Below are 26,399 nucleotides of genomic sequence, written 5' to 3' on the forward strand. Positions count from 1 at the left end.
CAGAGAAAATGTTTCAATATAATTGACACAGGTAGAAGAAGAAGAAGACTATCCCAAAGGTTGGATTTTGTTAATAAATGGAGAATGTCCAACATAGCACAAAGCTTTCAGTAACTGTCCTTGGAAATAACCAGAGGTAGTAAATAATTCTGTTCTCAAATACACAGAATCAATCCCACCAATTGCTGATCAATCCTCTAATCTGTAGCTGTAGTGGTTAATAATTATCTTTTTATCTGTGCTAGGTGCAATTATATCATCTTTACCAACCTTTGCTTACCAAAACCTCCCCAGTGAACACTTACCTCTTAAAATAGTAAGAAAACCTATTTGTGAAGTGACATTTAGAGTTTGAATGGAAAAACACTTTTAGCCTTGTACAAAAAGCTGTAGTGGTCTTAACTGGAAGACCATTATACATTGAGGAGTTAGTGATCCACATCAGAGTTCACCTGAGGAGGTCCAGGCCTGTGCTGCACAAACCCCTCAGCCGCAGGACAAACTCAGACGACTTGTTATTACAGGGGAGCCTGCAGGCAGCTCTCACTCAGCATCTGCAACTGCATCACCTGCGTGGCCTTGCCTTTATCTAGGGATTCGGGAAGAAGTTCTCCTGAGAACATCCCTTCTGTTTGACAGTAAAAATGATACAACTCTTTCCTTGCAAGAAATTTAACTGTTAGCTCAAATGACTGAAAGGGGAGAATCTCTTCTACAGATGTGGTCTGCCCAGCATGCTGCATGTCAGGGCCATTCAATGCTACACCACCTGGGGCTCCCACCACCTAAAGGGATGTAAGGTCATTTACACTGTTCTCTCCTTATAGTGTTAGCTCTAACAAACGGAATTTTAAACGATACCTTAGAGTTTGAGTGCCCTTTCCCACTGGGTTCATAATGTACCAGCAGCTTCCAGTGCAAAGTACAACTATATTTAGGCTTCTAGATAAACTAGTGTTGATAAGGGTTTTTTTGGTAATTTAGAACATTAAAACAGATTCTCACATCAATAAAGTAATTATCAAGACCTTTATTTACCCCAGTGTGGCTGGGTTTCATATCTGTCTCTAAAACCCTCCAGCATGAAATGGTTAATGGGTGAAGTAAACAAATATAAAGCCCAATATAGAGTAAAATCTATTTTATTAATTTTAATAACTTACCTGTGGTACTAGACTAACATGGATATTACAGAAGTTCTCTCTTTTGGCTTTGAACTGAAACTGTCTAAATGCTTCAACAAATGGCATTCCTTCAATATCTCCAATGGTTCCACCCAGCTGAAAAAGAAAGCTTGGGTATGTCAGAGTGGCAGAAAGCAAAAACAAAAGACAAGAAAGTCTACCTCTTGCATACACAAGAAGTCTTCTGAAATTTTTATCTTAAAACATCTGACAATTAAAATTTGCAGGCATACTCTGTAAAGAACCCTCATCTATTCTGCGCATTTTATTTCCTGTGGAAAACATAAAACAATTTTCCATTTTCGTTATATTCACTGTACACCAAACACATAAGCTTCCCATGGGAAGATGTGCAGTGCTACTGAATAATACACATTGCCTTCAAAGTGATGAACAAGTAATCAATGAACAAGTAATCAATAGTTAAGCTGATATGAAGGTTTTTGCACAGAAAAACTTTCTTTTCCTGTCTGTCAGATTAATGAACAGTTGTGACCAACAAGATACAGACATTTAGCAATATCATCATAGCTTTCCAACATCAATAAATGCCATATAGACAACATGAAATAATATTTGACATTATAAAAGACTTCACATATTTATTACCAAACCAAAACCCAAGACTAAGTCCATGATAAAACTTATTTATACAGAAATTAGATGTCTTTCAAAGACACAAAGAGGTGTAGTAGACTGAGCACTGAATAAAGCAATGTTTAGCGTGTAAGGCTTATGTAGTATTTGTATTTCAGAATGATCTTTCTGTGCCACCAAGTGGCTTTTGACAGAATTGCATGTTTGTGTTCACCCAGTACCAGAAAAACTTCTGACAATTACAGTTGTATGTGGCACACATATTCAGTCTAACTCCTCCAGGACTTTGCCATGGAAAAACAATACAATTATCCTTAAAGTCCTGAAGAAAAATATTTTTATCAGGCTGGAGCTATAACAAAAAAAAAAACCACACACAAACAAAGAAACCTACAACCTTACATGGAGGAAACAGAAAATTAAGCTTGAAGTTAAAGGACTGACAAGCCCACTACTTATTAGTATTCTTGTGCAACTTCTGTATTTACTGGTTTTACATTTGTTTTAAATGAAATGTTTGACTCTCACTGCACACAACATAAAAAAGATCTATAGCTATACCAATAAGTATATTTTAATCAAGACAGATTCTTCTATGTAAGAAATAATATGGCCTGGGTCACAAAGTTTATCACACTGCTGGTTATGGTGGTCACTTCTGGCATTAAATCTATGACATATTCTTCTGTCAAATTCTCAGTTATAATCTTTTTCTGTATTTTCCGCTGTAATAGTAATACTAGAAATTACTGACTGCCTTTCCTCCAGTTGTCTCAATGCCCTACTAAGGATGGGTAAAACTCATTGTTTCTGTTGTGCAGAACATCAGCAGGTTAAGTGGTTAACAAAGTTGCCTCTTAAAAATAACACCAGAAAGCGGGACACTACTTGATATAGTGTTTAAACATTTCCTTTATTTATATAAAAATATATAAATAAACATGACCACAAGCACCAAGATGGACATTTGAAGTCATATGGAAAGCTAGAATGTTATAGGCTCTCCTACTGACCATAGGAGATTTAAGGTATTACACAAGTTTTCTCCATACTATTAACAGTATAAAGCTTCAGTCAAACATCTGTATCTTGGAATAGATACTGCACGTTACAGTAACTGGCTGCTTTAATTTTATAAATTAATAACCTCTTAAGCAGCTCATTTTCAGCAGTATTCTAGAAGGGATTTAGTCAAGTAAACAAGCTGTAGGGATAAGACCACACCTGTCACTCTCAGAACAAGCCAAAGAATATAAAACATGTCTTTGCATTGCTGCTCTCCATAAAACTTCAGTTTGACCTTTTTACAATAAGTAGCAAAGAGAAAGCAAGCTAGTTCTTTGTGTTCACTGTGGATATATATCCTAAAAGGTTCCATACTTGCCTCAATTACACAAATTTGTGGCTCTTTTCTGTCATCATCCACCGGAACTTTTGCCTGATTCATTACCCATTCCTGAACTGCATCGGTGATGTGTGGAACAACTACAAGACAAAAGCAAAGAAGGCAAGCATATCTTACTTCAGGCCTCTATACCACTTTTTGCATGCAAAAGGGGGAAAATGAGCAGAAAGTCAAAAAGAAACTACTAGCTCCTTTTTCTATTCCTCCCTTCCTTGAAGCCAGAAGCCCAACATTACATGAACGTGCCTGTATCTCTTGGGAAGGAGAAAGGAATAAGGAGATGTAGCAAGGAGCAGCTTGTTGCAGCTAATCACTCTTTTGTGAAGACTGAATGGACTAGTATCCCACACAATTAAAAATATCACCTTGAACAGTTTTTCCCAGGTAATCGCCATGTCTTTCTTTATTAATGACATGCTGATATATCTTTCCAGTGGTGATGTTGTTATCTTTATAGAGACTGATGTCCAAAAATCTCTCATAATTTCCTAAATCTAAGTCAACTTCTCCACCATCATTCAATACAAAAACTTCACCTGAAAAAAGAAAGTGAAAACAGACAGAAAAGCAATAATCAGGAATTACTAAACACACAGCAGGAATAGCACAAACTTATCTTAAAATTGAAGACATGTTTTTTTAAATGACATATTACAACAACATATCAACAAAGCACATGCTGCAACTCAATCTGCATTGTCATTCTGTGTGACTTAATACCCGAGTCCACACTTTTACATCGAATGCCTACCCCTCAGTCACATATATTTTTGCAAATTAAAGTTATATTGCCAAAATATTTAAGTGACTTAAAAATATTTAACCAGCATTTCAACAGCATGCTACAATCCTTGACCGGAAGAAAACAATCTCTACGAATCATAAATCAGCAACAAATAAAACATTAATTTACACATGGAAGCCAAAACCTGTGCTTTTATAAACATGAACTATTACGCACGTTCAAAGTGTTTCACTATAAATTCTTGTTGTTTGGATCTATTTTAATGATTAAGGCTTGGATCAGAAGCAAAGTTATGATGAACATAAATGCTTCTTCAGACATGATCACTGTTTCTTACTCAGTTGTTTCATCTTGTATATTTCGTTCACTATGTCCACAGCGAGGGTTATTTCTGACCCTGAAAAATCTAATGAAAATATCCTTCAGGTTCAGACTTTCCTTAGACCTCTAAAGAGTCTCTAAATTCTGAATCTAGTCAACCTCTGAAGTAACTAAAGTTGCTACATCTTGAGGTAAGGCTGGAAAGCTCTTCAGAAAAACCCTAAAATATTTTGCCATGACCCAATGAATCAACAGCTAAACAAGTTACAGGGCTAACACACAAGAAAAAGAAAGAAGCAATCCCCCTGAAGGTATAGTGTGGACTATGGAAATATATATCCCACCAAAATACAACACTCCAACAAACAAAAACACCACAATGTGTACAACAGAGTGGAAGGTTTATGCCTGATCCTGTGAGGCACTGAGTACCTCCTCTGTACTAAGTTATCACACTTCTTGTGCCCTGGCTGGGCATGAGAAGCTGAAAAATCCTTGACTATAGTCTAAACACTACTGAGCAACAACTGAAAACATCAGTGTTATCAACATTCTTCACATACTGAACTCAAAACATAGCACTGTACCAGCTAGTGGGAAGACAGTTAACTCTATCCCAGCTGAAACCAGGACAACACATAGTAAGGAACAAACTTGCATTGCGAAATAGATTATAAAATGACTAGTGACTACCACACACTACTGCTTTTCAAAAAAAAAAAAACAAAACAAAAACAAAAAAACCCAACCAAAACACCACATTACTGTGAGTACAAATATTTATACAAAAGGGAACAGCACTGCCCTTCATACCATGTTCATATGGTGAAAAGGTTCCAGCATCTATGTTTATATAAGGATCAATTTTGATTGCAGTGACACGTAGACCACATGATTTCAATATGGTGCCAATGCTGCTTGCAATGATCCCTTTGCCAATGCCTGAGATGACACCACCAGTTACCAGGATGTACTTCATTGGAAAATCAGCACAAGCACTGATCTCGAGCTGGAAATCTAAAATGACAAAGACATAGATCTGATGAATGCAAATTCATGTCAGGGAAGAACACAGCCTCGGTATGCAAAGACTCTAAGTTGAAACGACCTTTGGGAACAGACAACAAAAACGACCATTTTGGAATCTGGGAATAGGATTCATCTCTCCCAGCTTACACACCAATATGTAAGCTAAGCACCTAAATCCACTCTGCAGTCAGTGGAAAAACAGATACCCTGTGGAGATGCCAGAGGCACAGTTCATCTGACATATTCCTGTCCCGTGAGAGGAAAAGCCAGCTACCTTTTAGAACCACAAGTCAGGCAAGATGAAGCTCACCCTGGATTCCTTCTAAATTAGTTAATAATTTCACATTTGTTTTGAGAAGTTAGCTCAAAGATTGTTCATTGCTACATTAGCCAGAACACTCTCATTCTCTACCCAGTAGCTTTACTTTCAAAAATAGTGACTGTAGCTTCAAACATCTATTAAAATCAGAATGTTATACTATCCACTCATTTTTCAGCAGCTTTCACTTCTCCAACTCACAGTGCATCAAGTATTTCACCAAAAGTCCTACAATATCCTACAGATCAATGGAACTTGAGACCAGGAAGGAAAAACTGAACCAAAATGTCCATATCTGTACTACAGTACATTACTGTTCAAAAGCCTAGAGTTCTTCATTCACATGCCTACCCATTCTCCCTCTCCAAGTAATTACTGTGAGAGAAAAATCAGAAAAAGAATCATTTAGCATCTCTGGACTATGATGCAGAGTAAGAGTTGATGCTGTACTAGAAAACAACATTGTATCTGTTTTAAGTTTTCAGATTTAGAGAAACACCTGATGTCAGGACACTCATTAGTTAGCATCCTGCATTCAGAACAGCAACCCTGGATAGAGTCGCTCTGAGACCTAATGGCATGGCTAACTTGTCAGAATCTGCTTCCCTGTCTAGACCTCAAAATAAATGCTTCTTCACAGGAGAGAACTATGAGTACTCACAAACACTATACCCTGAGGATAGAAAGATGATAGTTAATGCATATTATGGTGCTGAAGCCTTGATCAGATACAACATCATTATTTCACAATGCTCTACAATAGTACTAGCATAAGCAACAATGGCTATTCAGATACAGAAACTTCCTCTCTTGAAAAGTTGGTTCTTTATAAGAAGCCTGGATAATTAAAACTGGAAAAAAAAAAAAAAAAAAAAAGGACCTGCTATGAACTAAGAGATTCAAATATCATACTTGGTAAATCATGACTGGGGGGGAATAATCTAATAGATGCTAATATGGCTATGCCACCTTGCAAACGGTAAGGGATCCAGAACTACTAAAAAAAGATGAGGAGGAGACCACCCCCTAAAAATTCTGCTAATTACTATCCTAACTAAAAACTCTTCCATCACCCTTCTTGTTGCTATAGTCTGCTGTTTGCATCGACTGCTGTTGATGTTGTCCCTGCTAGTCTCCTACTTCATCTGCCTCTCACACAAGCATAGATTTTTGCCACCATTTCTCCACCCCACCTGAAACAGGATGATGTTGTGTGTATCTCATCCATAATTGTATCCACATTACCTTCAGGCAGCTGTAGAGGCTAATCGCTGGAATAATTTTTTAGCAATGACAGCACGGCTCACCACAGAGCAAAAGTTCTAGGGTCAAGAAAATCTTTCCTTACTTAAGCACCTAATTAATCCGAAACAACATGCAACAGCACACGATCTAACAGCACTCAGTATAAATCAAGCAGTATGGTTCTTTAACATCTGGCAGTAAGCAGCAGCTAGTGAATGAACATTTTAACTCTTCCTCCTAGTACACTAAGTAACATAAACAAAGGCCTGGGTCTTCAGGAAACAGAGTTCAAGAACATAACAATGCTTGTTTTCAATGCTCTTCTATTTCTTGATAATAGGCATTAACAAATTATTATTTCCTTGTCCATAGGGACAAAAGGAAGACCACAGTCATCAAAAGTATTTAACTCGGGAGAAAACGACCATCAGGAATTAACTTTCCCCCACCATTTAATTTTAATATGTCATTTTTTTTAATAGCCTAGATTTTAAGATTTGGAGCCTACCTCCTGTGTTTCAGACTCCTCCTTCACAAACCAGCTAACGTAGTTGTCAACACTAACATTTCATAATCACCTAACCCCTTTTCAAAGCTATGTTCAGAAAAAGATGGGGGGGAGAAATTATTTCAACAGCAGGTGTAAGCCCTGAGTGCGTGCAACTTCAAAACCCTTAAGCCCTATCACCTTGCCTACAGGAACCGAAATGAAAAGCTCGCTGGGATTTTAGCAAGGACAGCCATTTCCCAGCAGCTTAACACAACGTTCACTTGCGGCAGAAGCAAAGAATTCCAGGTGGTTTGGGAAGCGACTCGCAGAAGAGGGAGGAAACGGAGTTAGGGGAGGGGAAGCAGAGAGAGAGTACTGCATTTTGCTGGGAACCGGACCGCAGCACCAGCGGAGAGGAACGCGAATTACTCCCTTCGGTCGTCTCGACGGGAGCTGGCTGGCTCCAGCGGGGACTTCGAGCGCTCCACCGGGAGCTCCGCACCGGCCGAGCCCGGGCGAGGGGCTGCCGGGGCGAGGGGCTGCCCGAGGGCGGCCGCTGAGCGGAGGCCGGGCCGGGCGGCAGGACGGCGGAGCAGCGAAGGAAGGGGAGCGCGGCGGCGGGACGGGGGCTGCGACCGCAAAGCCGCCGCCGCCGGCCTGTGACTTACCGCCCCGCGCCGACTTTTTCTGTCCCCGACGGCGGGCACTCTCAACCGGCGGCCCGAGGGCGAAGCTCAGGCGCGCCCGCTGCCCGCCGCGGGGTCACCGCACCGAAGCGAGCCCCCCGGGGCGGGAGGAGGCGGAGGCGGCAGCCCCCCGCGGAAGGCGAGGCCCGGCCCGGCCCCTCACGGCCCGCAGCGGCCCGGCCCAGCGCTTCCCGCCGGGGCGCGGCTCTGTCACGCCAGGCCCGGGCGGGCGCGCGCGCTTCCCGCCCCTCCACCGGCGGCGGCGGCGTGGCTCCTCCCACCCCGAGCCGCTGCCCCGCCTATTCCCCGCCCCCTGCGGCGGCGCGACCGCCGCCCTTCCTCCGCGAACGGGGCGGAAGTGGCGTATGCGGAAGGAGCGGGCGGCTGGCCTGCTCGGAGCGCCCGTTAACGGCCGAGCGCGGCCGCCGCCGCCGCGCCATGTTGCGCGGCCTGGGCAGCTGGCTGGGGCTGGAGCGGGCAGGTGAGGAGAAGCTGCTGCCGGCTGAGGAGAGGAGCAGCCCCGCGGAGGAGGAGGAGGAGGCGGCGGCAGACGCGGAGGCGGCCGTGCGGAGCTCGGAGCAGGCGGAGCTGCAGGCGGACTCGGAGGCGCTCCTCAGCCAGGCCAAGGGACTCGGCAGTGAGTGTCCTGTCCTGCCCTGCCCTGCCCCTCCCGCACACATCGCCGCCGGGGGCCCTTCGTGCGGGGGAGAGGGTTGAGTGAAAGGAGGGCTTCGATGCTGGAGAGGTGTGTCGCGCCCAGGCGTCCTCACGCGGGGAGTGCTGCTGTGGGTCTGGTTTTAAAAGACAAAAAAAACCAAAACAAAAAAAAAACGTGGTCTTGGCAGCAAAACTCCCCTCGTGTGGTGAGAGAGTAGCACGGGGTGGCAACTGGAGGAGGGAAGGTAGACTGGATTAATGCGTGCTTAGAGGAGAAGTCACTGGTACTGACCAGTGGTACTTCGAGCGAAGCTGTGGTCGAGCTAAACAATTACAGATAGGTTTTAAGATGAGTTAAGCACGTTTGTTCTCAATTTAGCAAACGTAAAAGAAAAACCGCTTTTCAGCTCAATAGCAACAACTCTAACGTAGCTTGCGCAGTGACTGCGAAATGGGGAATGCAAGTTTATGGGGTGACCTGAAGGCTTTTTTGAAAAAAAGTAAAAAACCTGAAGCATACCCTTCCAGATGTAAATGCTAATTCAGGTTAGGCTAGCTAGTTTGGAAAATTATCTCGGTGAAAAGTTCTGAAAGTCATTGCTTCCTACCCTTTTCTATTTTATATTTTCACATATCTTTGTTTTGCACCTCTTCTAAATCACGTCTGTTAACTGCAGTCTATAGCATGCACAACTACCATGTGTTTCGCAGGGTGGAGTTTTTCATACAGCTTGTCCAGTCTCTTCCACAGTTCTGAAATGATCCTATGCAATTGATAAAGCTGGAATTCTCTAATTTCATCTTCATTTTTTTTGCATTTCAGAGACTCATTTTGAATAGCAGTTACTGGCAATGAGAAATATTTGATTGAGTTGCTAACGATTCTGTGCACTGTTAAAGGATGTTGCCTCACTGGAAATCAAAAAACATTAAAAAAAAAAAATTGGATGTTTAAAATATGAACCAAGCAAATGGCTGGAAATGTTCCTTTCAGTTATCATCTTTTTCAGAATTGTTACTAAATGAACAGCATTTCTTTAAGTATCTGTTCTGTTGTCACTATGGGAGAAGTGAAGTGTAGGCAGTACAGTTCTGTACTTGTTGCTAAAGTATGGGGTTTTTTACTGGTGCTCTGAAATGCTGGATCAATATCATCTGAAAGGTTAGTCTGAGATGGTTCTTTACTGTGCTTTGCCTTGGGCTATCTGAGCTGCAGCAGTTTATCTGTGTAGTTTGTTGAAGTGCTGTTGTAAATAGATCCTAATCTGGTAGGCACTCTGCTTGTTCAGGAAGGGAAAAAAGACTTTGAATTTCAGGGGAAGTATAAGTATTGACTGTTACAGATATAAAGGTCCATCCCATAATTTGCTCTGGAAGTGAGAATTTGCTTTAGTTAATCCATGGATTCCTCATCTGTGACACCAGAGAAGATTGCGGTGGAAAGGTTTTTTTGTAAGGATTTGGCTGTCACTGTTTTAACACATGGTAACTCTAGAAACATCTGCATGACTAACAACCAGGGTAGCTGCGTGGAAAGACTGCCCTAGCACATAAAGAATTTTACTGGTAAAACAGCCTTACATACATTATTTTTTGCTTGTTATCTCATCGTTACAAAGGTTAGGAGAGTTTGTCAATGTGAACTAATAAAAATACTGCTAGATACATATGGTTAATACAGGCATAGATTATAAGAGGGAGGGAAAGTTTCTTGGCTGTCTGGAAGTGGAAGTGTTGCTTTCCACCACTAATTCTGTTTTTCTAAGGCCAAGTACCACCTCTGAGGTTTTGTAAGTACCTTAGTTCAGAAGAATATTTGCCCTTGATGGAAATAAAAAGCATTTTGCTCTTCAGACAGGTTCCAGGGCAGGCCAAAACCACTTTGCCCAACAATACCAAAACGTTGCTGGACAGCAAATGTTTCAGCACCTTTTGCACCTAAAACAATTGCATATGAGAAAGTTTCCAGGGATACATAAAACCACCAATAAAAGCTGGTAGGGAGGAAACAATCCGGTAGGCTGCTGCTTCCTCTACTGTCATAAGGGGGATAGTATATGTGTCTCTATCTAAAGTGTAGAATATAGGCCTTTTTTTTTTTTTTTTATACAATGTGAAGCATGTGATGGGTTGTAAAGCCTGATAACAGATATAAAAGATGCTAGCGAGTACTTGAAGGAAGTTTGGGTGCCACCACTCTGTGGTGGCATAGTAGAAGTTGCATATAAAAAACTGGCTTGTTTAAGGGCTGGCTAGACCTCTGCATGTTTCAGTATTGATTTGGTGATATTGTAAAGAGAGAATATTTTATGCATCACAGAGAACAGTCAGCTTTCCAAAAAGTGCCATAAATGTTCCAAAGTAACTCACTCTAACAGTGGCTAACAACTGTGTTAAAACAACTCACTTGTTTTTTGCATGGTGAGGTTATTTCATACATTTCTAACCCATAAGGAAACTGGAATTTTTGTGAGGTCTTGAGAAGGAAGGTGGGGTTTGTTTGTTTGAAACAGAAGTGCTGGTTGGTGGTTGTTTTGGTGGTTTTATTTTATTTATTTTTTTTTTTTAGAAGTCCCCTGTATAAAAGTCAAAGTTGATTTTCTGGAGTAACTAAAATATTCTTACCATTGCACATGCTTTGCATTCCTACTAATGCATCAAATATGTCTTTGATAGTTACTACGCAGTTTAGATCCACCATTGCTACTTCTAACCTTAGAATTAGAAGAGAATAGACTATTACAGTGGGAGGGGACCTACAACTAACATCTAGTCCAAGTGCCTGACCACTTCAGGGCTGACCAAAAGTTAAAGCATGTTGTTAAGAGCATTGTCCAAATGCCTCTCGAATACTGACAGGCTTGGGGCATCGAACACCTCTCTAGGAAGCCTGTTCCAGGGTTTGACCACCCTCTCCGTAAAGAAATGCTTCCTCATGTCCAGTCTGAACCTCCCCTGCTGTAGCTTTGAACCATTCCCGTCGTGTCCTGTCACTGGATCCCAGGGAGAAGAGCTCAGCACCTCCCTCTCCATGTCCCCTCCTCAGGACGCTGTAGAGAGCCATGAGGTCACCCCTCAGCCTTCTTTCCTCCAAGCTAGACAAGCCCAAAGTCCTCAGCCGCTCCTCATAGGACATTCCTTCCAGCCCTGTCACCAGCTTTGTTGCCCTCCTCTGAACGCCTTCACGGACCTTCACATCCTTCTTAAATTGTGGGGCCCAGCACCGCACACAGTAATCAAGGCAAGGCCGTACCAATGCTGCATACAGCAGGATAATCCCCTCTTTTGACAGGGTGGTCGTGCTGTGTTTGATGCCCCCCAGGATGGGGTTTGCCCTCTTGGCTGCCAGGGCACACTGCTGGCTCCTGTTGAGCCTGCTGCTGGCCAGCACCCCCAGATCCCTTTCTGCAGGGCTGCTCTCCAGCCACCTCCTCTCCCAACTTATAACTTGTGCCTGGTGTTACTCTGTCCCGGTTGCAGAATCTGGCCTTTATTCCTGTTAAATTTCATGCCGTTGATGATTGCCCAATGCTCTAATCTGTCTAGGTCCTTCTGCAATTATTATATCATTGTATTTAGTACGGCACTTGCCAATATTTTATCATTGTGTATTCTGTAACTGTGGTATTACAGTCATAATACAACTGTTCAAACGTAATAAAGTGCTTGTGGCATAAACAATACCAATGTTGTTTTAAGATCCTTTGTCAATAAACTGATGCTTAATGTTTCTGAAGGTTTGTGATACGCATCTTGTTGCTTGCGAGTTTGTTCTCCTTAATTAAAAATGAACAGTACAATGCAACTGCCCATGCTAGGTAGTTCTTTCCCTGCCACCTTTCTTCACTTCAGCACTGCTAATATAAAAAAATGCTAGTTAGTCTTTGGAAGTATTTGTTACTGCTGTTCTGACGCTGAACATACTCATAAAAATAAGCAAACAGGGCCACAGCGCTCCTCGTGGAGCTAAAAAGAGGAAGACAATGCAAAACAGAAAAGGGCAAATATCAAGAGAAAGCTTCTATCTTAAGACTTTTGAAGGTATCTCAAGTGTTACTTGCCTGAAATTTTTCATGCATTTGCTGCCTTACTTCATGAGACTTCATTGTGCATGTTGATATTCTTAAATATATAATTTGTTTTAATACTGTTGCTGAAGTTACTTTATTGCTTAATGTCTCCAAAATACTTAAATGAAATTAGGAAAGACACATTGCTTCAGAAAATTCATTGGAAAGCAATATTTCAAAGACCATTAGGAATGTTTGATTTAGTAAACAAGGTTCATGTATATAAGTTTGGTTTACAGAAAGTTGTGGTCAAACATACAGTTTCATCATCATCACTAAAGAATATGAACTAGAAAAGCATAAATGGGGTTTTAGGAGTTCTTTGTAGGCCAGAAGCTGGGTTAAATGATTTTGAAAGAAGCTTTTCAGTAAGTATCCAAATGTCTAAAGAGAAAGGAAAATAAGTCTAGTAAGATAAGTGGATATAAAGAAGGCTTTTTTCAGGTCTTTCTCTTCTCATCTGTGAAAGGTTACCTCTTCAATTTTGCCACTGCTGCTACAAAAAAGATAACTGAATCCGTTGCTGAAACAGCACAGTCAATAAAGAAGTCTGTAGAAGAAGGAAAAATCGACAGTATCATTGATAAGGTATCTTTATTTCTAGATACTTGATCCGAAAGATCTGTTCGCTTACTGTTGTTGTAACACATGGCAAATCTGGCATGTGATAACATTTTTTTTAAGCTGACTTTAGGAGTTATGTATTTGAAGAGCAGGTATCTCCTGTCACAATAAATGATGCAACTGAAACGTTTATTCAGGGCAGACATGCCACAAAATGGTAACTCTGCTTTACTCGGTACTGCACCTGTCTTCCATTCCTTAAGGATGTAGAAAGACTTTCACTGCAGAAAGGCCAGAAGAAAATACAAAAAATGCTGACACAGGAGGAAAGGCTGGAAGAATTAGTAGACAGGCAGTTGGGGGATGTCTGTGAGATGTGTGGGTTTGGGTTTTTGCCCCAGTTTATTTAGGTTGAAAGAAGAATGCTATAGCTTGCATCTTAAATGCATCTGCGAAGCAAGATTCAGAATTAGGTCAGCTTTGTGGATGTTGTATGTAAAGACCCTAGAGCTTTACAGGCACGGTTTCATGGACACCCAGTGAGTTAATGGAATAGCTTACTGCTGTCCTGTTCTTTCCCCCACTCCGACCCTGAAAAAGGGCCACCAGGGATATAAGAATATGATCCTGCAATGTATTTGAAAGCACTTTCTGAGTGAACATGAAACAAGAGGAATGATTTTTTTTATTGTTGTTCCATAATTTTTATTTTAGACAATTATTGGAGATTTTCAGAAGGAACAGAAAAAATTTGTCCAAGAGCAGCAAACAAAAAAATCAGGTAACGTGTGCTTTTTTGATAATACATAATGTTACATGAGCTAGAACTTGCTGGAAGCTGGATGATTGAGCTGTAGCTAAACAATCTATCAAAACTCTTTAATAAAGAAAACTGTTTAATGAAACACATTATGGCAGAACTTAACATATATTGTGGAATAGGAAGATGACATTTTTAAGTGAGGTTAGTGTTACATTATCTAGTTGGTTTAGATTTGCTTTTTTAACCAAATTCAGCTTTATGAAATTAACTCAAAGATCACTGTGCTAGCAAAGCTGATCTCTTATTGTTGTTTTGAATGCTAAGCCTGTGTATTTATTGAAAACAGGCATGCTGATTACTTTTGAGCTTTAGCAATCATGTCACATGTTCGTAATGAAATTAAAAACATGGGTTAGGGTTTGCACTATAGTATTTAATTAGTTTTGCTGTAGGAGTTGCTCTGCTTACATTAAAGACTTAATTGCTCTTTTGCTTTCCCATAAATCATTTGCTTTATAATTATCTGTGATCTAAATCCTTTGAGTTATCCACCCATGTACTATTGACATCAGTGGATCTATTTGGGAGTTTAAAATAAACACATTTTTTTTTATGTTGCATTTCATCATTGGGTTTTATCTCTTTTAATGTGTTACCTGAACACAATAAGCAGCAAGGCTGCTTACATGATTGCGTTGTGTGTATTTCTTTTTGTCTCTGTTAGTAAACTTTGGCATCTGTTAATGTATTTCTACAAGTTTCATGAAAATAGGTAGCTAGATAGGTGAAAGAAGGAGTAACAGATGGCCTAACAGAAAGAAACATTAGCATGAGGTGTGAATCCATGTGGGTGAAAGATCTTGCTGATATCAGGTGCATAGGCAAATAAGCATTGTTAGTTTAAGTGCACAAGAATTATTTGTTAACTGTTACAGATGCATCACGATGTCTCTGTAGGCTGAATTTGTATTGACAGTGAAGAGATTAATAGATTTCTATACAACTACAATTGTTTATTTTCCTCTATGTACAGCCTACAGAACTATTTTGGAAGTATCTGTGTAAATATGTAAATTAGCTGAACTTGAGTATGTTATTCAGTGTATAATATCTTGTAATTTATAAAAAAATTGTAACTTATTTTTCTCCATCATTAAAGAATTGGTGTCTTCTGGGTGTTAGAAAATTAAGACAATAGTAAGTGATTTTGAAAACTTTGTCTAAACTAAGTTTATGTGTTTAAAGTGAATCTAGAAATTTCTATGTGCAGGCAGCTTAACCAGTTCTACAGCACTGCTTCAGTGACTAAACTAAGAGGCACCAAGTTCTGACTGGTGCACACTTCAAAGAAATCCCCACAGTTTTAGATTTACAATAACAGAAATCAGCAACCAGCAAATTTTTTATTTTTTATTTTTTATTTTTTTTTACCTCTGATAAGCAAAGATCCATTCCTAGAGTTTCTCTCTTATGCCATGAGCTTAGTTTAGGAAAAAGGAACAATGAATTGGCTTACTGATGTAAGTCTCCTTATTTTTGTGACGTTATATGTTACTTTATGTAAGGTGGTTTATTTTTTTTTAAAGTAATACACATGCAATTATTTTCCTCCTTCAATAACAGAAGCAGCAGTACCTCCCTGGGTAGACAGCAATGAAGAAGAGACAATTCAACAACAAATACTGGCCTTATCAGCAGTAAGTATTTCGTTTCCTGTAAGATTTAAAATTTTTCTGTTGGAGAGGTTAAAACATCCTTTTCCTCCACCCCCACCCCCAAAGTAAGTTTGGCTGGCATTATTAAATTATGTATTTTCAATATACTACTTTTAATGTGTCTGGCACTGCACTGATAATGTGCAAGAGTAAATAGTTCTTTCAGTATCAACTTGAGCCAAAGTAGATCCCCAATATAATTTTTTACAGCTTTGTAGTATGATAGAATTATGTGAGAAGTGGGATTGCTTTGCTGGTCTTGTGTGTGAAATATGATACCCTTTTTCTGATATCAGTTAATGACCATAAATATGTTCTTCAAAGGATAAACGAAATTTTCTGCGGGATCCTCCAGCAGGCGTGCAGTTTAATTTTGACTTTGATCAAATGTACCCTGTTGCAATGGTGATGTTACAAGAAGATGAACTTCTCAATAGGATGAGGTTTGATCTTGTTCCCAAACAGTAAGTAATTTCTGCTGGTAACTATGTATTGTTGTACTTTTAATGTGTCTGTAAACATTCGTAAATTACTCCTTTTTCTTTTCACTTCCTTCAATTCTTTCTTTATGTACTTCCTCTGTATATATTTTACATCTGTTAATTTCACATGCATGTAATACTGCACATGCATTGCGGTTTAGCAGTTGGAGGAAAGAACAGAAGTAGATCTGTTAGACATTCAGAACTAATAAGGGCCTGTTGACTTAAGAGTGGGAGAGGCCTTAAATTTTTCCATGTGCAGTGTGCTAAATTAATTGAAAATCTTTTTCCCAAACAAAGGTAAAAGCAGCAACAAAAATGTTCAGATCTGTTGGTGTAACTGACACCCAGAAACGTTATTAGAGATAGTCAGAGGTCCCCTGGAGACATGGTAAAAGAATGCATCACAAAACAGCAGCAACGCAAGCAAAAAAAACTGGTTTTGAATAGGCAATGGAAAAAGCTGTGTGTTGCGACTGCCTTCCTTCTAGTGGACCTAACTAAAAGATCCATAAGGTCTTTGTGCCAGCAGTTATGTCCTGTTCCGGTATGGCTTCTTGATCCTAGCTTTATTCCAGTGCTGTTCTCCATCCTTGTCCAGCCCCAGACTCTGCTCCTAAAGCTCGTTTCACAGGTAAACTTTCTTGTTAAGTAGGAGTTGCCAACATTAATCTCCTTGTCTAAGGATGGAAACAGGAAAGAAAACATCTTTTTTTGTGAGCTTTACTGTCTTAAATCTCCTCCTTTCATGAACCTTCCCAGCTCCTCATTTTATTTACCTCCTTCCCTGCTGTTCTTTGCTGCTGCCAGTCCTAAAGCTCTGCCCGTATTCTAAGTCTTCATCAGATCTGTCTCTGATAGTCCACTTCAGCCTCTGGTCATGCTGTCCTTGCTTATACTGCCACATTGCTTAATAGGGTTTTTTTCCTGTTCTTAATCTCAATAGTCACTGCCTGAATGGGCAGGAAGGTAACTTCACTCTCCTATTTCTTTCTTTCTTTCTTGACCTACACACCTTCCTCCCCACAGGCCTTGCCATTTCTGACTTCTCTTCCCTCTGGGTTAAAGTTGGGTCTTTTCTTGCTTGCTGGAGGATTATCAGAGGGAAATGTTACCTGAGAAATGGGGTAGTCTCTATTTATCAGAGCTGGTCGTTTCTGAGATGGCAGTTTCCAGTTACTGAAGGTCCTGCAGACATGCTGAAAGATGTGAAGATAGTGGAATAGTTCTGCTGCAATCTAGGAACAGCTTCTGCCTATACATCAAAGATGTTCCAGTTCCATGTCAGGTCTAGGGAAGATGTAGGTGAATATAGTTTGGCAATGATAGAGTGTTGGCTTTAGAGAGGAAGTAAAGAGAACAGGGTTATTTGGCTTGTTGGGTTTGTTTAGATAATTTGGCAAGAGAGATGGAATAGCATTATATTTTTCTAAATTGTGTATTGCTACATGCTGATAAGCTTTTTCTGAAGTCATATCATCATCATTATTATTATTATTATTATTATGTTCAAGTCCATTGTAACTGTCTTGTAAGAGATCAAGAACTTCTACAACGATGGATTTTTTTTTAAACTGTGTTAATGTCACAAATACCTTTTTTAAATTTGTACTTAAATGGCAGCTATGTCTACTCCTTCCCTCTGCATATTTAATTTTATTTCATTGCGAGGTTGTAAAAGGAAGCATATTTCCAAATGTAGTAATCAAAATCTGTTTGTCCTCTCTAGTGTAAAGGAGGAGGTGTTCTGGAGAAATTATTTCTACAGGGTGTCCCTAATTAAACAGTCTGCGCAACTCACTGCACTTGCAGCTCAACAGCAAGCAGTAGGAAAAGAAGAGAACAAAGGCAGAGAAGAGGATATCCAACTGAAAGGTATGGGAAGGATTTGTTTAGCACAGCTCGTTAAGTTAGTCATGCATGCCAACTGTATACACCAGGTGACATCGAATTTTTATCCTCAGTTTCCTATTAAATCAGGGCTTCTCTCGCCATACTTCATGTGTTTGTCCAGATGGGGGAGGAGGAGGCTCTAGTGCTTTTAAGCCATTTTCCAATTTCAGCCAACTTTATCAGTAGAGTGGAAACCTCAAGAGATGAAATTTTGTACTTGGCTTGTAACAGCTCAAGACCACTAGTGGTCTCTGGTGTGCTTTTTTGATTTGTCAGAAAGAAGTAGGGGGTACCTTTAGTTCACCTGGTAAGACAGTAGGTACTAACCAACCCAGCCAGCTGGCACATGGTTTGCTCTTGGCTTTTGCTTAGGTTTCAGGCCAAAGAGAAGTTAGTGAGCGATATGAGGGTAGAATTACTGTGGTGGTGAAGGCAGACACACATGCAGGATGTGGAAAGGCCCACAATGTGTTGTAGAAATGGAGGAAGATGGGGACCAGGAGTCTACTTGGCATTCAACCTTGAGATGAAAAAGCCACTTCAATGTAGGCGTCTTCAGTTACATTGATCATTTTATACAGATGATTCTTACTGACCCTCTTATGAACCACTGGGCATCTTTATCTGCATGCAAACAAATTCTGCAAGCAGGAATATATGCAGCTTAAAGAGTATAAAGCAGTTACTGGCGAAGACACAAAGATAACTAGGAACTCATTAAATCTTAGCTTAAGGTAGGTGCGCTCACCACCCTGGTAGGACACCTGAAGAATCTTGGCAGGCTGTTTTGATTTCTGCTTCTGCATATCATTGCTTCGGTAAACCAATTTCAAAAGAAAAGAAGGCTGCTGCTGTTGTGGCTGACTGGCTAGTCAAATTGAAGTTACTCCGTCATTAATTACAGAGCTGAAGGTTTCCTATATGCCAGCTAAATAAGTAGGTAAATGAGCAGTCTTAAACTGTAAGTTCCTAGGGCAGCATAGCCTTTTTTTTTTTTACCAGTACTCACATTTGCCAAACTATGGCTGTTTTAATTAAAGTGTCTCAGCTCTACAGGAGAGATGGCAACTGACCCTATGAACAACAAAACTGTTATCTTCGAGTCGTCCAAACCCTTGGAAATTGCCAGTCAAAGAGAAAGTTGCTGGATAGTACCCAAAGAGTTATTCTAGTAAAATTACCATTGTGATTGAAAACAAAACATATCCTCATTTAAAAAAAAAGGGGGGGGGGGGGCCATTGTCTTGTGGCCTGTTGTAGATCTCATACAATTCAGAAGACCAGTAAAGGATATGCAGATAGATTTACTGTCCTAATGGCTGTATATTCTGTAATGGCAAAGATACATTTACCAGACTGTAGTAAAGACATGTTTTGTTTGATTCGAAGATTGCACAGATTTGGGAAGCTCTGAATCATGTGTTATTTTTGATTTAAATAATCTTTTTGAAGGTTGGATTCCCTAATTGGAGGCTAAAACTGGAAGTAATTGCCTGTTGGTAACTCTTCATAATGTTCAGAGTTTCTTCTTAAAGCTGTCTGATGTCTATAAAATAGAATTAATTGCCTTCCATTTTTATCTCTGTCTGTCTCCTTACCTGCTGTTTTCACAAAGTTAAATTAGTATGGTTGATGTGAAAGGAAAAAAGAAGGGACAAATGGAAGACATTCCGCGTTCTAGTGTAGAGACTATATAAGATCTATAACAAAATGCCAAGTTCTAGTCCTTCTCCAGGTATTAGTAACTATGTACTTGAGAATGAAGTTACCCCCAGGGGCAGACAGCACAGCAGCAGTGGAGGAGATGATGCCAGGCCAGTAGATCCGGAACAGGGCTAATGGTATGTTAGTCACATCGGACTGGTGCATGACCCAGTGCAGAGCTGCTGTGCCGCTTCTGCGTGAGAGCAGCAGATGGAGCTTGAGGCACCTCTGTAGTGCGGTGCTTTGGGCGCTCGGTGCTGAACAGTGACGAGTTAGTGCCATGTTCTACAGCCTCCCTGAGCAGCGAGTCCTGGAGCCTCTTTGGCTGCGCTGTTGGGTGCAGTAACAGATCCTCTGAAGATCGGGAAGGGGAAGGAAGAGAGAGGATGGGACAGAGCAGTGGGCATTGAGTAGATGAGCTGTATAAGCAGTGACAGCTACCAATTAGGGAATGATTTTAATTCGAATGAATCTTAATCTTAAAAATTAAACCTGAAAAAATTCCCCCTTCAGGAATTGCTGAGTAAGCAGGAAGTGTCCCCATCTGGGCACACTGCAGTAAGCAGAGCTGCAAGCTCAGAGCTGCTTTGCATGCTTAAACAAGTAGAACTGCTAAGCAAGCACTCCATCACTACCACAACCTGCCTTGTGTATAATTGTTCTTGCAGCCACCTGGCTCTTTATTGTGATGTCTCTGCCCTGCTAGTTGCATGAGGAAGAAAGCTGGGGTGTTCCTTTACCTGCCAAGAATAAGATCTGTCCTTGCTTGTAAACAATTGTTGTCTTCCTAGCACCATGCTACTAAATACAGAATGGGCAGTGAGTTTTCTTAGGAAATTGGGAACAGCTTCTAGGGTTCATGTTTTTCAGCGACTTCCTTTGCTTGTATGAAAGAAGGTAAGTCTGCAGTGTACTCTTCTTGTGTGCGTTTAAGGGTGTGCGTACAGATGTAGTCTTGTACACCTAAGAAATAACTAGTCCCAATGTCAGTAGTAGTACCTAACCAGGGGAGTTTGGGAACTTCTGTGAATAGGCAGAAACTGGATCTCATGACCAAATCTACACCTTTGTAACTTTAAAGATCTTGTGACGTGTGGTGCAGTCTGTAAGTGTTTTATAGAAGACATTCTTTCAGATTCCTAACTGTTCCTATTTATGTAGTTCTTTGGATCGTTTTGAGGGGCAGAGGGGTTCCTGTGATTTAACTTTGGAGTCATAATGAGGAAATGGTTTGCTAAATTTGCCTTAATTAAGAATAGAAAATTGCTTCTCTTCCATTTTGTTGTTGCAAATGCTTCACCTATGGCTGAATTCAGCCTTTAACCACCAGAATTCCTTAAAACTTAAAATACAATATTTCCTTGTACATTTAATAGCTATGCAGATTAAATGAGATCTTTATATACTTAAATGTAATCTACCTTTTTTTTCCCCTCTTGACAGAAACAGTACGGCCAAAAACACCGCCTGTTACAATAAAGCCTCAAATAAAATCTCAAGAGGTAAAGATGCTGTTATATTTTAGCTGGTATCTAGTATGTGAAACTGTTACTTAAGAGGTAATTATGCATCCTTTTGAGAAAGTTGTGCTATGAAACCATAATAATATAATATCTGACAGTCCTAACCTGCTGCTGTTCTGCTGTGATGCTAATTTTTAGTGCCTACACTTTAAACTCATTTTCAGTAGAAGAAAGAGTAGCTTATCTGAAGAATATTCTCATTAGTATCCTGCACACTATAATAAAACATGGTTTTACTCTGAAGGGTGACATTTCCAAAATGTTTGGAGCAGAAGGTTTGCATTGTATTTACATACAAGGAATACGTTCATGAAAATATATCTATGTACCACATTCTGTCCAAATCATCAGCAGCTGTCAGGCTTAAGTATAGGAAATCTAAATGATGCATTGCAATAACAACATTATTTTATTGCAATGGCAAGAAGAGTTTTGCTTGATACTGCAAAAACCTTTAACTTAGACACGTAATGACCCTTGTTCATTTCTGAATTGTAAAATCAGTACCAGAGAACACTCTTGGCAGAAGCAGAGCTATGCATTCACTTGCCAATAATAGGCAGTGGACTAAATCAAGCCAGAAAGATTTCCATGAATAGTCCACTCTTAATCTAATTTGTGTGTAGAAAACTGGTACTGAATTGTGGTCAAAATTTAATATTGGTCTTAGATACTGTTCTAAACTACTTATGAGTTTATTATTATTTCTGAAGTTTACGAAAACAGAATTGAAGTTGTTAACACAAAAAGCAGCCTAGAATGAAAAGCAGATAATTTTCAGTACAACTGTCTAACATTTTTGTCTGTACAAAAATACTCTGAAAGAAAAATAGCCCATAAAGAAAAATAGTTGTCAGAGTAATGCATTTGGTTTATTTTTTTGCTGGCTCTATTTAAAAGGCAGTCAGTCACATGAGTGGAAGTGTTGGTGACCTTTTTTTCCCCTTTTTGGATAAGCTTATACAAAACTGTCTTACTGCAGGATGAGGAGGAGATTTCCACAAGTCCAGGTGTATCAGAATTTGTGAGTGATGCTTTTGATGCCTGTAATCTGAATCAGGAAGACCTAAGAAAAGAAATGGAACAACTGGTGCTAGACAAAAAGAAAGAAGAGACTTCAGTAGTAGAAGGTAAAGCTATTATTACCTTCTGTATCTTAAATGCAGCAATTCTAAGATAGGTTGATTTAAAAAAAAAAAATATTTGTAATTCGATTTAGGAAAGTAGATTCATGACTGTTTTTCAAAGCGTATGAAACAACCTGCAATGAAATATTGCAGAAATTAATGATACTTCTCACCGCAGTCAAACCACGTCTTACACAGAATGTTAGCTGTGAGGAGTTTAAATCCAAAGAACCTAACAATTTTTAGGTGGGTCTTTTATGAATGTGACAGTGGACTATTTTTTTCTGTCTACCTGTTCCTTTCCCTGCCTTCTCTTTCACCAATCCTTATGCGTATGAATTTTTCTTTCTTTAATTGACATCCTTGTAGGTAAAGTACAGTATTTGGAAATCAGGCTGTGTTTTCCTCTTGTGACACCAGCTAAAAAGGCAGTATTTGCACCAGACTGTGAGCTTGCAGATGCATCTGCTGTAAAAGGGTTACATGCATTTAGAACAGTTAAAATTTAACAAATAGCTTTGAGAATGATGAGAAGAAATAAAAAGGGGCTTATACTTAAATTATTTGGAAGAACTAGTATTAGTGTAAAAAGCATAAAAACAATCTGTGATGACGTGACTGGCCATACACAATGAACAATTTACCATGAAGACACTTGTATATGTAGATGTGTACCATAATACAATTTTCAGAATTCATCTTAATAATGTGTTTTGGGTGTTGCTGAATCCTTGTTTTCTGAAATTGTTATTTTTTCCAATACATAGCCAAGCTTGAGGAATTCTAATAAATAATATCAGTTCCTTGCATCTAGCTTTTTGATGGAAGTGTTTCAGTAAGTCATTAATGTGTAATTTGTTCAGAGAAATCTCAGCTGGCCTTAGTGACTTGGACTATGGAATTACGTACCTTCATACCTAGGCTGAAGTACTAATCAACATGTAACACATCAAACACCCATCTCCTCCCCCATACTCTTGCATATGATAGGTAGAGCTAGTTAAAATGGAGATTAACAACACAGGAATGCCTTCTGACTCATTTTTTTTGCCCCGAAGTATGAAATATTGTTACCTTTAACCCTGTTTAAATGAGCTTGCCTAGCTACAAATGTCAGTGAGAATACCTGCTTCTTTTTTTAAATTATCCACAGTATTTGATCTTGATTTTTTTTTTTTTTTTTCTTTTTTTGGTAACAGTATATTCAACAAACTTAGGAACGTCTTTTTTTTTTCTGGAGATTGAAAAGTACAAAGGGAGATTCAATTGATAGACTGGAAGACTAGGAAATGAGCTTGCAAAGGGACACATGTTACGACTAAGCTGTGTATTTGCTTTTTATATCTTTATTATAGTATGCGCATGGGAATATAGACTTGTGTATTGATTAATTCCTGTCCATGGTCAGTAAGAAGATGAAATTTTTGAATTTTTTTTTGTTTTTAAGGAGAAATGTCCTTAAGGGGGATGTAAGAGAGCTTCAGTGCAAATTCATCTAGTTTTATATAAATAAGCAATATTCTATATTATCAAGTTAATTCTTACACATCATTTATCTCTTGTAGAAGAAACTGCTGATTGGGAAAAGGAATTGCAACAAGAGCTTCAAGAGTATGAGGTGGTGACGGAATCAGAAAAGCGTGATGAAAACTGGGATAAAGAAATAGAAGAAATGTTGCAAGAAGAAAATTAAGCATTTTCACAAAATCACTATAACCCTAAGTTTTTTCTGAGGACTGACATGGATTTCTGCTTTCATATTTTGCTTACAAAAGATCTTCAAAAGACATAAAAGACTCTAAAATCTTTATAATTCCCTATGGGGATACAACCAGCATTTCTGTTCTTTATATGAGCAGTTTCTGAACTTCTGCATTCTTCAGAAGAAAAAAAAAAAAAAAAAAAGACAGACAGACACTGCAGGTTATATGTCATAATTAAAAGTGATAACATTATTACATGAAGCAACAGTCTAGTTTGAGGTATTTGGCATTTTTAGGTGGTCAAGAAGCTCAGCAAAGAGATTTCTAAATCTAAGAATCTCAATTTTTTTGTCTACAGCCTTCTGTTTGGCATGTAAAAATGGATGTAGTAAGTAACTTAGTCCTCGAAAATAACTCTCATCACATTTGCACTCTGCCTGTATAATCTGTAAATGTGTACTATTTTTAAGGTACTCGTAGCTAGTAGCTTTCTTGTGTATTTAACTTCCTTAATGTATGTAGCCAAAGAATTTATAGAAAACCCTATCAAATAACTTCTGATAATTCGTTAAAAAAAATACTATTTCAGACTCCAGAAGAAGTACTGATTAATTATTGATCAGGTATGATTAACTGGCAAACATTTAAGTATTTAAATAAGAACAGAGTTATTAACTGCTTGAATTGAACTGTTGTTTTTGTTAAATCATCATTTTAAGATATTGCCTTTCCCTACAGAGAGAAATGGTTTAATGCATTCTTTCTTCAGAAGACTCTTAACGTTTCCATTTAATTTTGCTGTCTGACTGAGAGCAAATTAAATGTTTCTCTTTATGTTAAGTGCTGAAACTTTTCTGTAAAAACTTTGCCTGGTTTGGACATCTTTATTAAATACTGTAGATATGTATAAAATTGCCTCATTTCTTTGGAGGGAGGGCAGAGTGGGGGGCAAACATACTTCAGACACAGATTTCAAAAATATACTTTGTCACAGTGCTTAAGACATGGAATTTAAATAAAAAATAGTTTTCTTTAAAAGATTTTCTGATTCTTCTTAGGCATCTGGATGTTTCCTGTAGTTTTACCATTAAGTCAGTATCTTTCTGTATGTAAATGAAAATTTGATGTTCTATTTGTCATCTATTTCATAAACTTCTGTGACAAAACATTCATGAATTTCCAAATACAAAGGAAAAGGGGTAGAATGAAGTAGGTAGGAGCCATTAAGCACAACTGAATTATAAGCATGTTACATAGAGTAAGCTCTGTCTTAATGACATAATTCTGCAGGAAACTTTTGTAAAGAGACTGAAAACATTATAGCTGTAATTACTGAGTCAATATTCATCCTGTGGCAATTGAAAAGAGCTAAGTAGTTTAAACTGCTGTTACTATAAGAAAGGGCTATGTAAAATTGTCTCTATTAGCAGCTTGGACAGAAAGCCCTCCTGTATTTCTCATTATGGAAAATGAATTGTTTTAAACCTGCATGCATTTGCCTTCTCAAATTAGTTTCTTTATTACCATACACTGTCTCAACTACAACTCATCTTAAGCACAATTTGTATTTTTACAGTGTTTTTCACTTTTAGTTAACAAATGCAAGGTAAGTCGTGGTAAATAAGAAGTACTTCAGGACATTTTTATATCTGAGATTAATTAAAGGCCACAGAAGTTAGATCTGTTATGGTCCTAAAAATCAGACTACTCAAAGCTTTATGTTTACTCTTGACAAATACAACTGCTCACAGATTTAAGCCGGAGACATTAGGATCTGTCTGCTGTACAGTTTGACACACCACCTTCTAAAAAGATGGGTAGTTCTATTCTCATAGTGGCAAATCTTCCCTAGATGATGAAGAGCTCAAAATCACTGCTCCAAATATACGCTTTCTTAAAAACCAGCCTGATCATTCCTAGTGTTGTCAGATTATATGATGGGCTTATTTGCATGGGGTTTGTACATCAAGTCTCATCTTTCTTTTCATGTAAGCATAGCCTATATAATGGTTATAGATACTAACCTCCTGAAAAAAGATGGCTCCTACATATAAAACCTTAGTTTTCCAAGTCTCATGAAAAGCAAGTATGTTTCAAAAAAAACCAACAACAAACCACTATTTAAATTTGCATTTTAAAAGGCAATAATGTAGCAAGGCTGAACCTGACTTGAGCTC

The 26,399-nt window shown here is 39.1% G+C and overlaps 2 protein-coding genes across 3 annotated transcripts in view; one reads left to right on the forward strand and one right to left on the reverse strand.

Annotated features, from left to right (window-relative positions):
• The window catches only part of CTPS2 (CTP synthase 2), a 76,450-nt gene extending 68,173 nt beyond the window's left edge, over positions 1–8,277 (reverse strand). Inside the window, exons 1-5 of one of the 2 annotated variants that reach the window (XR_012654372.1) lie at positions 8,004–8,277; positions 5,066–5,269; positions 3,552–3,722; positions 3,166–3,266; positions 1,164–1,280 (exon numbers count right to left, since the gene is read on the reverse strand). Coding sequence is in view for 1 of the 2 variants with exons in the window: in XM_075057227.1 (XP_074913328.1) it covers positions 1,164–1,280; positions 3,166–3,266; positions 3,552–3,722; positions 5,066–5,231 (555 nt within the window). In the remaining variant the exon portion in view is untranslated. The remainder of the gene's footprint in view (positions 1–1,163; positions 1,281–3,165; positions 3,267–3,551; positions 3,723–5,065; positions 5,270–8,003) is intronic. The other variant, XM_075057227.1, reaches the window with a different exon arrangement.
• Positions 8,278–8,380: 103 nt separating this feature from the next.
• Positions 8,381–25,248, forward strand: SYAP1 (synapse associated protein 1). Its single transcript, XM_075057659.1, has 9 exons — positions 8,381–8,658; positions 13,218–13,336; positions 14,027–14,093; positions 15,699–15,772; positions 16,115–16,254; positions 18,002–18,147; positions 21,313–21,371; positions 22,375–22,522; positions 24,085–25,248. The coding sequence occupies exons 1-9, from the start codon at positions 8,460–8,462 to the stop codon at positions 24,210–24,212; spliced, it is 1,080 nt and encodes a 359-aa protein (XP_074913760.1). The 5' UTR covers positions 8,381–8,459; the 3' UTR covers positions 24,213–25,248.
• The last annotated feature ends 1,151 nt before the right edge of the window (positions 25,249–26,399 follow it).

Source organism: Buteo buteo, chromosome 25 (genome assembly GCF_964188355.1).
Source record: "Buteo buteo chromosome 25, bButBut1.hap1.1, whole genome shotgun sequence".
Taxonomy (NCBI): domain Eukaryota; kingdom Metazoa; phylum Chordata; class Aves; order Accipitriformes; family Accipitridae; genus Buteo; species Buteo buteo.